Source organism: Scomber japonicus, chromosome 3, assembly GCF_027409825.1.
Source record: "Scomber japonicus isolate fScoJap1 chromosome 3, fScoJap1.pri, whole genome shotgun sequence".
NCBI classification, from domain to species: Eukaryota; Metazoa; Chordata; class Actinopteri; order Scombriformes; family Scombridae; genus Scomber; species Scomber japonicus.
In genome coordinates this window covers 19,502,580-19,521,195 of record NC_070580.1, presented here as the reverse complement: position 1 = coordinate 19,521,195, position 18,616 = coordinate 19,502,580, and the positions used below count along the sequence as shown (strand labels likewise).

Genomic DNA, 18,616 nt, shown 5'->3' with positions numbered 1-18,616 from the left:
CTTTACAACCAAGCAAACAATTAGTACCAAAGGAGAGAGTATGGAGGCTGACTAATAAGAGAAAAATGCTGCATCAGTGAGACTGGCTCAGCACCACCGGCCCCCGAAAAGGTCACATGGGATAACTAGTAAAAGTCTGTGTGATCTGCATTTATTGATATGTCTGATAGTCTGATATCAACCATTGTTATTTAGCTACTATAATAATGGGACATTAGAACTGCTGAAAAACAAATAAGCAGATCACTGGTGCATCACTACACGCATTTCCACACCAGAGTCAAGTGATAATCTGTAAGCTATGAATAATTTAATGGGAACAGGCTGCTATGAACACAACAAATAACAGCGACCCACACCTGCTGATGTGATTGTCCAGGTCAAGAGACAGCATTGCATTTGCAGTTGGTTGGTGGCGTGGAAATAAAACGTGGAAAGTGCTTACCTTTGCTGCCTCAGTTCATCAACATATTCGACTAAATTGACCTTGAGCTGAATCAGCATAGAGTAATGCGTGTAATGAATCTATTTATTTGTGTGTGTGTGTGTGCATATATAAAACACCAGGAGGAACATCAGCAGCAGTAGTGATGTATATGAAGCTTTGATGTTTCACTCTGGCTCTCACACCTGTGCCTGTGTCACAAAGAAAGAGCAAACTATGTCGCCATGCAGAGGATGATGCCATGTCAGAGGTCCTCACCGTAGATGCTATTTTGTTTGGGCTCCTGGTCTTTTCTGGCATCCTAGGAAACATCTTGGTCATCCATGTGGTAAGATGACACAGAACATTCATGACTTGAGCTGAATGTTTCTGTTAAGATTGTTCTTAGTGTCACTCTCTCTCCCTCCTTTACTCTTAGGTGTTTCAGACAGCCATTCAGAGTCCGTCTCGACGGCTCCCTCCCTCCGACACTATTTTGGTGCACTTGTCACTGGCAAACCTGCTGACCTCACTTTTCCGCACAGTTCCCATCTTTGTGTCGGACCTTGGCTTGGATGTGTCTCTGTCTCCAGGCTGGTGCCGAGTCTTCATGCTGCTGTGGGTGTGGTGGCGAGCTGTGGGCTGTTGGGTGACTCTGGCTCTTAGCGTCTTCCACTGCACTACCCTGAGGCGGCAGCATGTCATCTTTGGACCTCTTGCACAGCAGCGGGAGAGGCGGCGAGTTTGGATTGTTCTGGGCCTTGTGTGGGGGGCTAATCTTGCCTTCTCTATCCCCGCTCTGGTATATAGCACCCATGTTCACGGCAATGCCACTGTGGAGCTGATGGTGATCAGCTGCACCACCAGGCCTCTGCTGGGCTGCATCTGGGAGTTTCCCTCCAGTGAACAGGGCTCAGCTTTTGCCTCCAGCTCATTGGCACTCAATGAGGTGTTGCCACTGGTGCTGATGATTTTCACCAACCTGGCCACCCTGCACGCTCTGGCAAAGCACATCAGAGCCGTCACCTCAGGGGGAGACTCTGGAGGAAGCCATGGGGAACTGGACAAACATGTGTCCACTGAACGTAAAGCAGCTCATGTAATCATGTCACTGGTGTCACTCTTCGTGGTCTGCTGGGCCCTACAGGTCGCTGCAGTGACGTACTACAACCATGATGGAGGACACCATGCTGAAGGGCTGCTGACTGTATCTCATTTCTCTGCCTCACTGTTTGTAGGATTCAGTCCCATGGTGGTGGCCCTGGGACATGGCAAGCTGAGGAGGAAAATAATGGGTATGATACTTGGGTGGTGTAAAATTGTTAAATGTCACAATGCAGACACCGAAGTTGGGAATGACTCCTCAGAAGCTAGAGAAAAGAAAGGAAAACAAACAATATTTGTTGTCCAAAAAGAACAAGGTCATCATAAATGTGGAGGAAACAAATGACAGCCCTGATACTGCTTTAATCACTGAAATATGTATATATCTATATATATAGATATATACATATATATATATATACATACACATATATATATATATATTATATTAACCTCCTTGGCTATGTGCTTAATCAATAAACCAACAGAAATCCAAACATTTCAAATTCTGGGTTAGTATACTGTTTCTTGGTTGGATGGCCTTGCAAACAGGGTGACACAAGAGGCGATCAAGGTAACTAATAACTTTAATAAAACTGTGGATCTCGTTGATAGATGATAGATTGATCATGTGGTCTACATATACAGTAACAGTAACCATTTGATTCTGCTTTCAAATCACACCAATTCTACATTAAACCCAAAAGGAAAATTACCAAAACGTCAACTGAATGTGATTAACATATCAGTGTAATCGAAATAAATGTTTTTGACAATTTTTTATAAATTCTAATGGAAATATTCATACTATTGTGTTAATTTTTTGAGCATTTATATGTACTGTAAAATAAAAATGTCACACAACTATCAGTCTCATCTACATAAAGATGCTTTCAGATGCCTTTTCATCCACTCAATCATGCAGCTCTGCGGTCACACACATACATGGAGATTGGCAGAGTGACATTATTTATAACCATAAATCTCCTTTAAATGTTTTGTTTTTGGTGTAGGATTGTTTATGCTCAGCAGTATTGTGTAATTTGCACCTCCAGTGCTTCAGCAGAGTGTACTGTTGCTCAGTCAGTGAACGAGCACAGACTTGAGGAAGGATCGCAGCCGGCGATGGCCAACTGCCAGAACAACTGGTGACATGGCAATAAAAATAATATTGGCAAATCGAGCAATGACCAGAAGAAAGTCAGCAGATGAGCCACGGTTGTAATTGAAATAGTTGACAGAGATAATGCTGGTTCCCCAGGATGCAATGAAGAGCATGATGAGAGCAAGAATCACCTGGAGGAGTAAACAATGCAAAGAGTTAGGGAATGAAACTCAGATAATGAGACATGATGAAACATTTTCACCTTATATCCAATACACATGTTGCTAAAACAGATCAGATGCATGTTTTTTTTTACATTTAAAATGTGTCCATTCTGTGGTGTTACAAACATTGCATTTTTATTAATCTCATCTACATGATGAACCTGGTTTCAGTGAGCTCTTGATAAGCTCACCCTCTTCCTGCTCACCTTGGCTGCTCGTCTCTCAGCTGGTACTCTCTTTATGACAGGCGCATCATGTGCTGAGCTGCGCGTCCTGCCATGTGTGTACAGTGTGTAAAGGGAGCCTAGGTTGGTAAAGGCCATCAGGATTATAGGAATTGTTTCATGGATCACCATAGATGTGGTGGCATAGGCCAGGCCGCTATAGCTGGTTGGAAAGTTCCACACACAACCCAGCAGGGGGCGTGTTGTGCTGCTCACCAGCATCAGGGTCTGCAAAAGAGGAAGAAAGAGGAGGCGAAACATGGAGGAAAGAGGGTCACACATATCCTGAGCTAGCAGTGTAGATCTTATCAATAAGTATGCATCTGCCACATATAAATATACTAACAACACCACTGACTTAGGAAGGGACTGATGCTGATAAAAGCTTAAATCTGCATGAAGCAATCAGTAAATCATACTTCTTTTAAAGCTCCAATTAGTTAAAATTGAGCACTTAATTTGCAGGCTTAGTTTGCAGCATCAACTGTGTTTCATCCTGTGTTTCATCCTGTGACCAATGGTCAACAAAAATGTAGACTGATGTGTTTTTCCTAACAATCCAGACACGCATTGTTTTTTTGTTTTGTACTAATCGATTAGCAGAATCCAGAGATATTCATATCCAAAAACAGGAATTCAGCATGATTCTTTTAATTTTTTATTATAATTATTATGTAGTAATGTAACTGCAGGCTGAATTCTGCCCTGCCAAGTCTGCACTTATTAACCTCATAACAATAATATGATTTGTTGTTCACTGCAAGCACGTTTTTAAAGAATTCCAAAGTAATGGAGACCAATGAATCCATGAAATCAAAAGACTGTGTGCTGATTTAAAACACACAGTGGCATGGTACAAAGTGACTAGTTCTGATGCAAAGTAAAATGACTAGTAGAAAATGTGTTAAAACCACTGATACAGTCCTTGAAGTAAAGCTACGCAGCCATCTGTTGCATCAGGCTTTCTCTTTTCTGACCTCTGTGGTGTTCATATTCCCATTAGTGGAAAAGATATGAGCAGGAATGGAGTAAATTAAGTTGAGAACCCAGATGAGGCCCAGACTCAGCAGTATGATCTTGGGAGCACCCCGAGTCCCATGAAGATTCCCAATACTCGGAGCCACCCGCCTCAGGGTCTGCAGGTGGAAGGCACTGAGAAATAGTGTTGACCAGACATTGACTGATCGCAGCCACACCCAGACACCCATCAGGAATTGACACCACTCTTTGGATGAGTACAACTGTGTAAAAAAAGAGTAACAGGTGTGTATTCACAAATTTGGTGTCACATAATCCTCACATAATCCTGTACTCACATCCATCAATAAACTTCCTTCTTCTAAACTAATTCAAGTGTGACTGATTGGCAAACTCCATCTACATATCAATCCTTACTGGAAGCTCTTATTTAGGTTTACAACACAAAATCCACTTTCAACTTGTTGACCACATACCTCGAGTCCCACGTCTGAGATGATAAGCAGTGTGTTTCTCAACACAGACACCAGCAGGTTAGACAGTGCCATATTAATGATAATGATGTCCGAGTTACGTCCCCCTAAACGGTCCATCATTACACTTTTACCAATCACCCCAACCACAGTGGCATTACCCAGGATGCCCATCACCACTAGGAGGATGTAAAAGGTAATTTGTGCAGGGGACACCGAGACACGAAGTCCCATCCCCACAAGCTCTGCATCTCCATTCTCCTCCATGGGGCCGTTAATCACAGCCAGTTTCAACAACCTTATCTATGAAGCAGTTTTGACAGCTGATGTAAAGTATGCTTAATCTTCAATTTTGATGTCTGTCAAGTGAAAATATTTCAGTTGTCATCCTCCAACCTCTTGCCAACATGGTGGGCATCACAGTAATCACTCCACTGGTGATTACAGGTGCAGTCAGTCAACATAAGACACTCCTTCTTTGGGCCAATGGAGGAAGTCTATCTTGTCATGTCTTTGTGCTACTTTCAAGTAAGATAATCCCTGCTAGACCTACAGAAAGCTTGAGTTTTATTCTTTAGGGAGCTCAAGCAGGATGTTAATGAAACACAAGAGATTAATCAGCTCCCCTAAATGAAATGTGCTTCCTTTGCAGATTCATTATGGTATCATTAGGTGGAAGACTGTTTGTTCATGTACATGTATGTACTTGCTTGTGGGCAGGCTTTAAGCAAATGCACAAAAAGTTTGGTATAACTCACCAGGCCAGAGCCAATAAACAGTGAAACCTGACTACTAAGTACAGTATATTAAACATGCAATGTGTTTGATGTGCAAGACATGAGTACCTTTAACAGACACTTTTATTCACCACTGTTACAGACTTAAGTCCTTACTGAATGGGACATTAAGTGTACGTAAATCCCATCCATTACAATGATTAAGACTGGTTAAACCAGTTAACATCCATGTCTTCTTTTTGATTACAAGAATGTTTCAAGTGTTTCTGAGTGTGTTCAAGTACTTTACTATAAGTAAAATTACCTCTAATTATCCTAAATAAACAATTCTTGTCACATTGACAAGATGACATTAAATTTACCATTTACTCAGTTTTCAATTTCTGATTACAGCCAACGGTCACTAGATGGCTCCGCAAACAACCAAATACCAGAATACCAGAAAGAACAAAACATTCTTACAGTAATATTTAAATTAAAGTAACACTTTTTTTAATTAAATGCATATGGACACTGTGCAAACACATTAAAAATTGTTTGTGTCATTTAATTTGTCCAGAGAAATATTTTACCAGACAAACATGGCCATGGCATATAAATACAATATAACATAATGAAACAAAAATATTCACAGTATATATTCATTATCAGCTTTGAATGCTTATGAGAAGAAATAATGTACAGTACAAAGGAAGCTGATCTAGTAAGAAATGTATTGCAATCTAGCGAGTCAAGAACAGAACGTACAATAATCATCTTTATGCTTTGTAGGCAGCATGTCCTCTCTGCTTTTTAATCACTAACAGCGATGCAGAAACACTCCTGTCTGTGACATCACCCAGCATATGATACAGTGGATAAATGTCTGTCACTGAGTGAAACCAAGATAGTGAACAAAACAAACAAACAAAAAAACACTTTCTCAATTGTAATCAGTTTCAAAATCTAAATGTTTAAAACTGTTCTGATTCAATTAACAATTCATTCAGTCAGCAGCCACTTCAGAGGCCATAGATGAGACATAACAAGCTGATATTTGGTTGTTAAAGAAGAAAAAAATAGTTTTTTGCTGCTTTGCTTGTAGGCTGCAGCCTTATAATGGATTATTTTTGGCTGATAACACTATGTGTAACACAACTTTGTTGTATATTGACAATAATATATACACAAAGTGTATGTTAATACACTGTGACAGTTTTAAACTTTGTTAAAACTGTTCTCGTAAGTTTTAAAGAATAAGCAATCATCATATCAGTGAGAGAAAGCACTTTGCTTATCAAGGAAAAACATTACACACAGTCCTCTGATTACAATTGAGAGATTCTTCAGCTATTTATGCTGCCAACCGATTAAACATAGACATGAAAACTAACAAGGGGAAGAAGACATTGTGTATCTTTGATTTTTTGATTTTCAGTTATTAATAATGAATAAAATATTAGTAATGAAGTGAAAACAAACAACTGTCTGATTATCATGCTGCTGTAGTTCTGTTTCTAATGCTGTGATTTATAAAGGCACTTGTGCTTTTAACTGTCAAACTTCAGATCTTCAATTAACACCATGATATTTGCATACACGTATATTTTCTCAAGCATATGATGATCTTTAGACTTTATTTCAGGCATTGTAACTAAAATGCCTTTCAAACTAGTCACTTCTCAACAAAGAAAAGCTTTGTCTTTAATAGGTTTTAGCAGTGACAGATGGCCTCGGGGAAGCTGATGGGCAGGACAAAATTTCACACTGATATTGAATAAACTTTCATGGAAGAAAAAACCTTTTCCATATAATGTCAAGTAAATAATCCTATAATTATGCAACAATCCAATTTAAGAGCAAACTAACAACACAGGCTGTCAATCATCATAATAAATAATGGGCAATTACGGTGGCTGGGAGGTGCAAACCAAGATTACAACATGTGAAACACTTTTACAAAGCAAATTTACATTTTGGAAAACATTTTTACATATCATAAAACAAAATTACATTACCATAACACATTTACAAGTCCTGAAACAAATGTATATTTCAGGAAACAAATTAACAAGACACAAAACACTTTTACAAATGGCAAAACATCACTCGATCGCTGTCCATCTTGGCTCACCATGAACTCTACCGACGACAACAACAGCTCGTATTGGCTGCTTCCCGTTATGACTTCCGGTTCAACCCCGGAGCTGGTACATTCCCTTTCTGGGTGATGGTTGATATTTGTAAATTTGTTTTGGGACTTGTAAAAGTGTTTCGCCTCTTGTAATCTTGGTTTGCACCTCCCGGCCACCGTAGCCAATAACAATAGTTCTTTCTACCTGAATACTCCCTTTCTTTCTGAAAGACATTTTAAGACATTCTTTGAACATTTCTACTGCGTCTCCTTCCTCTTGTATTCTCTGTGTATGTTCCTGAATAACTCTGATATGTTTGAATTAAATTGTGGAGCTGTAGGACAGTTTTCTCATAAAGGAAAACCCCAACTAAAATAAATGATGCCAGTTATTTGCTCAGCCACTGTGAGGACCGAGGGCTGGGGTTAGGTGATAAAGCCAGTTGTGTCACTAAAATCCATTTTGAGATGAAATTTTAACTTTAGAAACTATATTCACTCCTGGACGTTATCTTATGCATCCAGCACTCCAAATGCTTGATTTCACCCATTTTGCTGCTCCAGCTGCCTGATTGCTGCAGACTCTGGTGGTTAACCCCTCTGACTGGAATCTATCAGAGAGAGAAGAAAGAGAAAAAAGGGAAATTACACTTCCTCTAATGAACTAAGCCTGCTATGTATGAAGATCATTTCAGGAATTTAGAAAAAGAAGGAGATAATAATACTCAGCTTGGCCAACCTCTTTGCTTCTCTGCAGTGCAACATATCCCATCTCCTCTGCCCGAGTTGTACACAGGAGACACACACACTCGACTGCTTTGGGAGAGGTGCGTGAGCCGCATTGAACGAGAGGTACGGGGCAGGTAGGCGGAGGAAATTGAGGACTTTGAGGAGCCGAAGGAGTTTTCTCTCTCCCAACTAAGCCAGTAGCCTCTCAGGCCCTCCTCATGGGCATGCCATGCAACCTGTGCCTCCTGGTGCTCCAGTGGGGTCAGCTGAAGGTCAGCCAGGGCAGGCAGAGCTGCTGCAGGTTATCGTAGAAAACACATAAAAGGAAACAACAGAAAGATGTAAAAGGCCTGGTCATGTGAAGCTGATACAATGGAAAAAAAGGTTGATTTACAAAAGACATCTGAACTGGCAGCTCCTAAATGTCAACTTTCAATAATGAGAAATAAACAGAACAAATGGGACACTTTTAACCAACAACTGAATTACAACTGATGCACAAAGACATAAAAACGTCAAATTGAAAGCGTACCTTTCTGAGTGCATGCTTTCACAGACATGGCTCTTTCCTTCCCATCCACATGCAGAGCACTGACTGTGATCAGGTACTGAGTGCCTGGATCCAGATCAGTTAGTAAAGTGGAGTTCTTTTGACTGTCTAACTTCACGGTCTGGACCAGGCCACTTGGAATCGCTCCATACTCCACCGTGTATCTCTGGACCTGAGCTGGCTGCAGGGGACCCCAGCTCACATGGATCTGATGAGGGCCGGAGTCTGACACTGAGACCACTGACGGGCTTAAAACATCTGAGGGGAGGCAGGCAAGATGTTGATGAATTTATGTACTAGGTGGAATCAGAAACACTGCAGTGTGCCTTAGATTGCTGCAGCTGTACTAATAAAGGGTTGCATGTGTTAATACAAAACTGCAAATTTGCAGAAAAGTGACCTCATGCTGATAATGTAAAAAAAAAAAAAAAAGCATTAAGTGGCTCCCTAATGACATTTTCATTTGTCTAGAAACAAACCTCACTCAGCATGTTAAATGTCTGATTCTCCAGTTTTATTATATATTTCTATGAAAAAAAGAAATTGAAGCATATATAACTTACTAACTCTCAGGCTAGCTCCATCTGTGGAGGAAGATTTTGAGCAATTATTGAAAGATCTGAATCAGAACAGCTACTGAATGGACCTTGAGGTGAGATTTTTTTCTAGTCCTTCCTTTCTTTTCACTTAAGTGCATAACATGAACATGTAACTACACAGAAATGTTAAGTGAAAATCCACCTTTAAATTAAATCTTCTCACCAGGAAGAGTGGTGAAGTTCACTCCTAGAGTATCAAACAGCCTCTGGTTGGACTCTGGGGTGAGTAAGGCTGTGTAGTTGGTATTAGGCCTCAGGTGGGTCAGCTCTGCAAAGCTGGAGCCACCCGGGAGATTGCGTCTGATCACAGTGTTCCTATTACCAGCGCTATACAAGAGTTTATAGAAACCGCTGCCTGCGCTTATAACAGGACACCACTGCAGCACAGCACTGTGGGATGTCACCTGAACCACACGCAGCTGTTTTGCACAAATAATTTCTGTAAATAGGACAAGAGGGGATAAGAGAGCAAAGGAAAGTGAAATCAAATACAAAAAATTGAGTAATTAAAAAGTGACTAGCTTCTAATGTGATGAAGCTCATATTTCAAACACACATACTGATGATGGCCTCCCTTATGTCCTCGGTGATGATGTCGATGTTATCTATGTCCACAGAGTAGAGGTGGGACTCTAGAGGAGGTGTCACTGCGCGCTGTAACACCTGGTAGTTGCCATACACTGTAGACACAGCCAACACAGAAACTCCCTGCGCCTTCAGCTCTGACATCAACTCATCCACCTCTCCAGGCTGCACGCCATCAGTCAGCCACAGTAGGATCCTTGGCACCTCAGTCCCTGTCTCTGTCAGGAGATGCTGAGCCACTCTGAGTGCTGCCTCAGTGTTGGTGTCTCCCTGCAACTGTTTGACCCTCCGCAGAGCTTTCTGCAGACTTTCCTGTTTGTTGTGGGCGTCCAGGCCGAATTCAAGGTGTGGGGTGGTTCCTACATGCAGCAGGCTGACTCTCACGTGCCCACGGCCCAGCGAGAAGGGGTGAAGCAGCTCGGCAGAAAAGTGCACCAGGCGTGAGAACTCATAGTTTGCCACACTTCCCGAGGAGTCCAGCAAAATGAGAATATTGCCTTCACAGCAGTTTAATGCTGCACAAGAGGAGGAAAAACAGGAAGGTCATTTGAATATGTGGGTGCAGTATGAACCTTGTGTCCCTCATATTTTGACTGACAGGTTTACTAGTTATCATCTTGCAAATGTATGCCACAATCCACCCTTTAAGCCTACATTAACTGCCATATTGACACATTATCACCTTGTTAGCAAACAGTTTCCTATTAACACAATCAGCAGATGTGGGGTAAGATTATCATTTATTGGGATGTTTGTTTCTGTCCTCCTAAAGAATGTAAATGCCATTTTCTTTCTCATTTTGGTCTCCACCACCTACTGAGGGAAATATCTGGCTCTTTAGCTGCTAAATGATCCACTATGTTCACCAGCTGGTTGCTAACTTTGCTTGTCTTTTGTTTGGTACCTGACAGGTAGTATACAGTAGGTTTCTAAAGCTTTTTTGCTTGGATGCTGATGACTGAAGTAAAACCGTAACCTTACTAGAACCAAAACAATTAGCCGAAAGATACTGTAACCATGTGTAGAGCTGAGATGAATTGCAACATTTATAAATAATTCTTAAAATCTTATCATGAAGCTTCTCCCCCTTCATGATACTGGATAAGGCCGCAAGTTTTTAATTAAAAGCTCACATAACATTTTCATAGAATTAGGTGACCTATTAGGTGCTTACACACTCAAAAGATACCAGAAAATGCTGGAGGTAATGACTCACCCCATCACGACTACTTAATAATTCAGTCACAGAAAAAAAGGACACTAATCTGAGGCAAGAAGGATCCTATTAATGTCAAAGGGGCTGTTACTGTCCTTGAGGAAACATTAATATAAAAAGGAGGTAATAACAGGTATATGAGGTGTCTTGGTTTATACATAGCGCTGAAATCCAGAGAGCAATCTGCAGTGTTGCTCACACTGTGTCAAAACATGTCCAGAAAAAAATGATAGCATTGAGAATACTTTAAATGGAGCTGCTGCAGAGGATTTATGGTAGTGAGGCTCCGGGAGAATTGGTCACAGGAGTTGATTTATCAAACAAAACTGGAGTGAGATTTACGTTGTAGATAAACTGTTTTTTTTTTTTTTTAAAGGACAGTACAGAGAAAATAAGAGATGCACACCACCTCCCTGGATCCCTGCCCTTGGATGAACACATACTGGTTTCTCCTTCTCATCTTTCATCATTTCTCAGAAGCAATTGTGCCCCACCTCGTTGGCAAAAAGTCATCTTACTGGAATAATGTTCAATGAAAAGAATCAATTCCACCTACAAGCACTATCCTGCACAATCAGATATGTACTTAATACATGTCAATGACTCACTCGCCTGTTTCTCCTGGAAACCAGCAAGTATTTCCCAATAATCCTGCTCCGTGCATGTCTCTGACTTTTGGTACATATTGTAGCTATCTGTAGTTCATGAAATATTACTCAAGTCTCAAAAGTAGCTATTTTAAATGACTGCTGTAATAATTTTGATTGAGGATCAGATCAATAGCATCGCACATATCCTTAATTGTTCTTCACACAACAAACATCTGCTTTTTGCATCCCTTCTTCCATGTCGTTCACACTTCTCTGTCTTTTCCATTTGCAGCTCCCCCACAGAACGCACCCATTATTTTATTGCGGCAATGGTCCATAATCATTACACTTTTATAGGTAGCTTGAAAAATAAAACAGCAGGAAAATAAACAGGAAGGCAGGAAATGAGGGAGAACAGCGCAATCAGGCGAAGACGCATCAGCCAACATCTTTAGAACACCGATAACTTAAGGAGATTAGAGAGACAAGAGGAGAGAGGTGACATGGGGGGAGGGGAGGGGGGGGGACTCTGTGGAAATATCAATACATGGTGGCAGAAGGAAGAAGCTGAAGCGGTAAAACGAGACAGAGAAGACACAACGGAGACAGAAAGATGAGGGGCGATAGCTGGATTACAGTTGTTGATGGAGATGTACTACTTTGTCTTTGCATTCCTCTGAGGAAAAGTGCATGTGTGTGAGAGACAGACAGAGAGAGATGACGGAGATTTGAGCATGTCGACTGTCATTTAATTAGTTTCAAGCTGTGCCAAGGCCATATGCCATACTACAGAGCTGCACAGAAGAAAATGTGTTTCCCTGTGAATTTTACTGTGGACCATCGTCATATGCCAAGCTCAGACAGACGGTCGACTGTCCAGTCTTTGTTAGATCAATGCATGCTACGTCTAAACACTTTACACATTTACTGTATGTTGCTCTGTTGAATTTGAAACAGATTTCCTGTAGAAAATTAAAATCGCAATTTAATTAAAAATTCCACACATTGCATACAGGCTTTTTTTGGGATCCTTAACTCAGTTAATTAGTCCAAATATTTACTTTTCATTAGCTGTGACCACCTGTAACCACCAGAACTTTCTCTATGTTAAAGCCAGCATGAGGAACTATGCTGGAAAACTATTGTCCCTAAAAATACAGTAATGCTTGAAATAAACATGCACATAATGTGGAGGATCAAACTTTAGTTAATAAACTGCACTGCATGGCTTTGCATCACTTTTTATCTCTGATCTCAGCCCCTTTTCTGTCCTCTGACCTCTCTGATCTGCTAACAAATCACTGTGGAAACGTATGCCCTCACTCTTAAATGGTTATTAATTGAACCTCTGCGCAATACTACCTACTGTATCCTTCTGTTATAAAACTATACCTACAAACCTGTGTAGAAACTTGTTTTGTGCACAAATCGATCAAAATAGGTCACACTAAACAGCCTCCCACCAGTAGCATCAAAAGCAAAGAGGGCAGAGGAAATGTATCCACTGCTCATTGTCTAAACCCAACAAATTGTTCAGTGTTTAAAGGGGCTCTTCAGCAATTTCATAGATAAAGGTCAGTTTACTTGTCACAAGGACTGAGCCCGTAAGAAAGCATAAGTTGCATATTATCTTTCGTGTCTCTGGAAAATAACTGATGATGATGTCACAGTATTGCCATCAGAGACATTGTTTGTCATCAGATATCTTTGTTTATCTCAGTTTGGGCTACAAGTTTACAATGGGAAGCCTGCATTACAATCTAAAGACTAGTAGTTTGTAAAATGAGGATGTTCACCAGACAGGGATTATGGGAAATGTAGGTTATCCCACATTAGGAAATAAAAGTCAAACTTTCTTCTTTAAAAATCTATTTATTGTGATTATCCCAACTTTATATAAGTGCAACGATAAATTGCCAGAGTTCCCTTTTACAAAGTTTGTTTTAGGTCAGACCAGAGTTGTGGGACACATTGTTTTCCTTGCATATGTTTCTATTAACGGGCTGAGGTCCAGTTTGGCTGCAGGATCTCCACAGGTGTCATAATTTGGAAGAGATTACTCTTTCCTTAGCTTGTTGTATCTAATACAGCCTGAAATTGTGTTCCACAAGAAGTCACAAAAACAACTTTAGCCCAGTTCAGCCAACTGGCTTCTTTCCACCCTTGAAAAACATGGATTACCTGAAGTGGTGGACGAAATATATTTATATCCTTTCCTTCAATAAAACAGCAATGCACTCATAGAAAAAGTCTCCCCCAGTATAAGTTTAAGTCTTGCATTCAAATCTCATAGTAGCAGCTATGTAAAAAATACATGTAAAGTATCAACATTAATGTAGTCATTATGCAGAAAAATGCCTCATGTGAGTGTTCTCTAGCATGTTTTATTATTATTATTATGTGTAAGCAGACTTTTAATATTGCAACAACAGCTGAATAGTTGTATCTATAATACCTTATCATATACTTTAAAAAATGTTACCTGCTAAATACAACCATCTGTTTGTTGACAGTGACCTTTGATTGTGCCTTGTTCCTTATTTTGTTTAATGATTAGAGTACATCTGACTGTAACCATATAATGGCACACATGATAAAAGTCATGTTATTAAATGTCAATGCAACACACACACACACACACACCAGCACACATTAGATCACTAGAGCAACACCTTGTCTAAACCAGTCTGCCTGTGGTAATAACCCTGGCCTACTGCAACATTTCACGTACTGTACTTTTTCACTTCCCCTAGTTTTAGAGTGTATTTGTATATTAGCTCCACTTACAAAAGAAAGACAGTTGACTAATCTACCAGTGGAGATGAATAAGATTGGAACATGCAAAGCTCGTATTTGTGCATGAAATATATAATCTGCATGTTGCATTCGGCTACATACTTCACTCTCCTGTTGTGTAATAAATGTATCAGAGGTATCAGCTCACCTGTGGCAGGTAGAGTCAAGTTCATGTTGCTCTGCTGCAACATCGCCCAGACAAAAACGAAACCGACTAAAAAGCACTTCATCCTCTCCGGGCTGCATCAAAACACGTGAATTTGACTAGAAAGAGCGCAGGCAGGTGGAATAAACGACACCGTGTCTTCACTGGCTCCCATCGTACAGCCCGCTGTCACACAGGAGCAGCTCTGTCTGAGTTTGGTAACTTTTCTCCTCAACAAACACCTGCGTCACCTACTCGTCCTCCAGCAAAGCGCTTGTTCCGCGGTGAACTTCTTTCCTGCAATATAGGATTACTATTACCAAATTGTTTCATGAGTTCACTTTCTGGTGCATATTACTCCTCCTCTTCTTCCTCCTCCCCCCCCAGCTGCTTCAGCTAGAAAATAACATCACTCCCACTTTTTATTGGACTTTGGTCTTTGATGGGACAAATACTTTCTTAATGGTTCCTGCATCCTCTAGTACTAATCCAGTCCAGGGGTCACCACACTCATTCATCTAACCGCTCAGGTATTATAGCACATGGACTCCCATTTGATGAGAGTGTCCCAGAGGAACCAAGAAAATCTCAGCATTAACCATTTGTGAATGAATGTCTGCTGTAGCTGCCATAGAAATAATCTCATCTGGTATCCCTGTACATTATCTGAAAGTGTTCTGAGCTCTCCAGTGGTGAAGTATTCAGATCCTTTGCTTAAAGGACCAGTGTGTAGAATTCAGTAGCATTAAATAAAACAGACTTGACAGAAATGGAATATAATATTCACAGGCTACGTATGTTTTAATTAGTGTATATCTTTATAGGAAGCAGGTACCATGGATGTATTGTAAGTGCTAGAAGCTGTGTCACTCAGCCTTGCAGCTAGTGGTCAATCATGCTATTGCAGTGAAAAATACCCCTGCAGCTTTAAAAACATTTTCTGCATAGCCCACCACCACTGTAAAAGAGACATCTGTAAAACTGCTGACAGGACACCTCGAACTGCAAACAAGGTCAAGTATGACTCTTTCTATTATGAACTTTTGATCCATGAAGGTTTTTTATCTATAAGACATTCCTCGAGCCAAGAAAAACAATTTAAAAATCTGAGATGTTGTCACAATGTAAAGTCTTTAAGTCTGAGAGGGAACTCGCAAGCGGGGTCAGGGGGAGAAACACCACCCAGCATATTCAGTGTGCACACAATGTGGAGCCCACTACGTTGCACCACCATGTATCTGCAGTAGCCCAGAAAACCAAATACTGGCTTTAGAGAGGTGTATTCAATCTGCAACGTCTCTGCTATATGCCATTAAATGTTACACACTGCACCTTTAAGTAAGAGCATGAACACAGAAATGTAAAAATACTCCATTACAAGTAGAAGTCCTGCACTGAAAAACCCACTTAATAAAAGTATAGCAATATGTAGATAAAGTATTAAGTGAAAGTACTAATTTCATCCCTCTGACTGATATATTATTATATATGACATCATTAACTTATTAATACTGAAGCATCAGTGTTAGAGCAGCACTGTTGTAGCTGCTGGAGGTGAAGCTGGTTTCAACTACTAGTTTAGTTCAGTAGGGGTACATCTGAGGGATCATGAGATTAGCTTTTGGACTTTTTCACTAATCTTTGATTTTTGGTGAAATATAATTTGAACAATTATTGAAATGAATCCATGTGTTTGTGTGTGTGTGTGTGTGTGTGTGTGTGTGTGTGTGTGTGTGTGTGTGGGAGGGTATCACTATTTGGTGGAGCTTTTAACAACTCATAGGCATCTGAAATGACACCGACTACACACTCCTTTTTGTAAGACGTCAAAATCCAAAAAGTTTCATTTTTAACAATGCTTTTTATATTATCCATTGTGTCAAATCTTCATCTGAAAAGTAACTAAAGCTGTCAAATCAATGTACATTTACTGTAAATGTACTTATTACTTTCAACCACTGGGACTCCCTGACAGCCCCTCAAGCTGTCCAGAAGTTGGACCTGACTTTGGGAACCCCTGAAGCGAGACAGAAAAGAACAAGACACCATTTGGATCAAGCAGCAGCAAAGAAAACCATTCAGCCGCTCCATTAGACAGGATTACAGTAAATGCCACAGCTGCCTCTTATCACAAAGATTACTTGGATCAAGTGTAGGCTATTCACATGCATTTACTGCAGTCAACTACAATAGGACCCAAGTCCACACACCCCTCTTTATGTGTGTGCGTTTGTCTTTTGAAAGATGAAGATAAAAAGCTTAATAAATGGAGGGCACTGACTGAATGTACCCTCTAGAGATGAGAGTGCCCCTGCATGTGCCTGCTGCCAAGACTGAGCTTCTCTTACTTCACTGGAAATAATGCAGATAATCAGAATTTGTCTGAATGTGACAGAGTTTTTCATTTTTATGTTTTGATTTTGTGCTAGTGACCCAGCAGACAGGGTGTGGTGCAGGGTGGAGCCAAGGTGGCAGACAGATAATGGAACGATAATCTTTTATGTCTTTTAAAGAAGACATGTTTTCTTGATTCTGCTTTTTGATGCACAATACAAACCCGTTACCATGCTGGTATCTGAGTGCAGGTGCAAAGCAGAAGTTCTCTCTGTTGATGTAGACAAAGAGTGTGTCTGCAGGTTTATTGATGCAGAAGAGGATAAGATCTGTGGGTCTCCTAATGGTGATATTTTGTGGTTTGTTGTCAAGGCAGAACACGTTGGAAAACATCTTGGGAAATACGCTTACTCACTTTCTTCTCATGTGTTAGATGAGAAGATTGATACTGTTATATTTATTTGTTAAACATTCATTTAGCTTAGCTTGGCACAAAGACTGGAAACGGTGAAAGAGCTGGTCTGTCCCTGTACAAAGGTTATAAAATCAACTTCATAGCGCCTTTAAACTTCACTAATTAATATATTATATTTTGTTCTTTAATATGCAAAAAAACTAGAGTGTAGAAACATGGTTTTATGGAGGTTTGTGCATGTGTCAGACTATTTCTTGGCCAGGAGCAGGATAAAAATCCTTATATGTCATTTTACACATATACACTTTTTTGTACAGTTTAAACTATCAAAGATATAATGTGTTAATTACTGAGCTTTAGCAGTGCTGGCAGGTAGATTGTATGTAAGCTCTAACAGGCTAGCTGTTTCCCTCTTTCCAGTCTTCATGCTAAGTCAAGGTAACTGGATAGCAGACATGAGAGTGGTGACCTTCTATTTAACTCTTTCCAAGAAACCATTAAAGTGTTTTTGCCATAAATATATATAACGGTTCTGTTGAGGCTTTCTGCTGACGGAAACAACTAACTTGTGCGCTCAGTTTAACAATTCTTCTTTCTGTGTGTAATATGCTTTGCTTGGATTTAGTAATGTTTTATTTTGATCTTGGACTAAGATATGTGGATATACTTTGGGTTTTATGGCATAACAGACTTTTTCACTATAAAAATCTTTATGCTTCAGTGGATGTCATCGAGTTCATAAAAACTCAGCTTCAGGGTCCTGCAGCACTTCATGGATATAGCTGGATGCACACAGAAGATGGCATTTTTTGTGAGAAAGGAGGCTAAAGCAAATTACTTCTTCATCACCTTCTTTAAACTTCTTGCTGACTGAATGCCTTTGGTGTCCCCTAGAAGAACAAGCAAAATAGATAAATTGAGAACTAATTAAGTCATCTGTGTGCACAAATTATTAATTCGAGTACAAATTAGTTTTTCTTCTCTGTGTCCCCTCTCAGGCCAGCTTTATAATATATTGCAGTTTTTTTGGTAAAACCTCTGGTTTTCCTCCTCAGACAGTTGATGATCAATATCTGAGGCCACAGTGTATGAAGCTATAAATCCAGCCTGGCTCACCCCTCTTGAACTCCTAGACTCTGTAATTAAACTGAAGAATTACAATTGTGTGTGTGTGTGTGTGTGTGTGTGTGTGTGTGTGTGTGTGTGTGTGTGTGTGTGTGTGCGTGCACGTGTGAATGTAAATCTAATCTAATATGCCATTGGGCACAAATGTCA

General features: G+C 40.2%; 3 protein-coding genes across 3 annotated transcripts; 1 reads left to right on the top strand and 2 right to left on the bottom strand.

Moving 5' to 3' along the window:
* Positions 1-281: 281 nt before the first annotated feature.
* LOC128355269 (olfactory receptor class A-like protein 4) lies at positions 282-1,874 on the top strand. Its single transcript, XM_053315517.1, has 2 exons — positions 282-773; positions 864-1,874. Exons 1-2 carry the CDS (start codon positions 687-689, stop codon positions 1,872-1,874), a joined length of 1,098 nt encoding a protein of 365 aa, XP_053171492.1. The 5' UTR covers positions 282-686.
* A 737-nt stretch (positions 1,875-2,611) lies between these two features.
* On the bottom strand, positions 2,612-4,799 carry LOC128355268 (olfactory receptor class A-like protein 4). Its single transcript, XM_053315515.1, has 4 exons — positions 4,536-4,799; positions 4,059-4,322; positions 3,064-3,309; positions 2,612-2,824 (listed from the first exon to the last, which is right to left on the bottom strand). The coding sequence occupies exons 1-4, from the start codon at positions 4,797-4,799 to the stop codon at positions 2,612-2,614; spliced, it is 987 nt and encodes a 328-aa protein (XP_053171490.1).
* A 3,174-nt stretch (positions 4,800-7,973) lies between these two features.
* LOC128355267 (von Willebrand factor A domain-containing protein 1-like) lies at positions 7,974-14,677 on the bottom strand. Its single transcript, XM_053315514.1, has 6 exons — positions 14,596-14,677; positions 9,821-10,360; positions 9,424-9,699; positions 8,644-8,919; positions 8,122-8,406; positions 7,974-7,993 (listed from the first exon to the last, which is right to left on the bottom strand). The coding sequence occupies exons 1-6, from the start codon at positions 14,675-14,677 to the stop codon at positions 7,974-7,976; spliced, it is 1,479 nt and encodes a 492-aa protein (XP_053171489.1).
* Between the last annotated feature and the right edge of the window lie 3,939 nt (positions 14,678-18,616).

Coding starts and splice junctions, on each gene's coding strand:
- LOC128355267 (XM_053315514.1), bottom strand. CDS start 14,677: ATGAAGTGCTTTTTAGTCGGTTTCGTTTTTGTCTGGGCGATGTTGCAG. Junction 8,920..9,423: donor GAACTTCACCACTCTTCCTG/GTGAGAAGATTT, acceptor GCCTCCCCTCAG/ATGTTTTAAGCCCGTCAGTG. Junction 8,407..8,643: donor GAAAGCATGCACTCAGAAAG/GTACGCTTTCAA, acceptor GATAACCTGCAG/CAGCTCTGCCTGCCCTGGCT.
- LOC128355268 (XM_053315515.1), bottom strand. CDS start 4,799: ATGGAGGAGAATGGAGATGCAGAGCTTGTGGGGATGGGACTTCGTGTC. Junction 4,323..4,535: donor TCTCAGACGTGGGACTCGAG/GTATGTGGTCAA, acceptor TTTTTTACACAG/TTGTACTCATCCAAAGAGTG. Junction 3,310..4,058: donor GGAATATGAACACCACAGAG/GTCAGAAAAGAG, acceptor CCTCTTTTGCAG/ACCCTGATGCTGGTGAGCAG.
- LOC128355269 (XM_053315517.1), top strand. CDS start 687: ATGTCAGAGGTCCTCACCGTAGATGCTATTTTGTTTGGGCTCCTGGTC. Junction 774..863: donor ACATCTTGGTCATCCATGTG/GTAAGATGACAC, acceptor CTTTACTCTTAG/GTGTTTCAGACAGCCATTCA.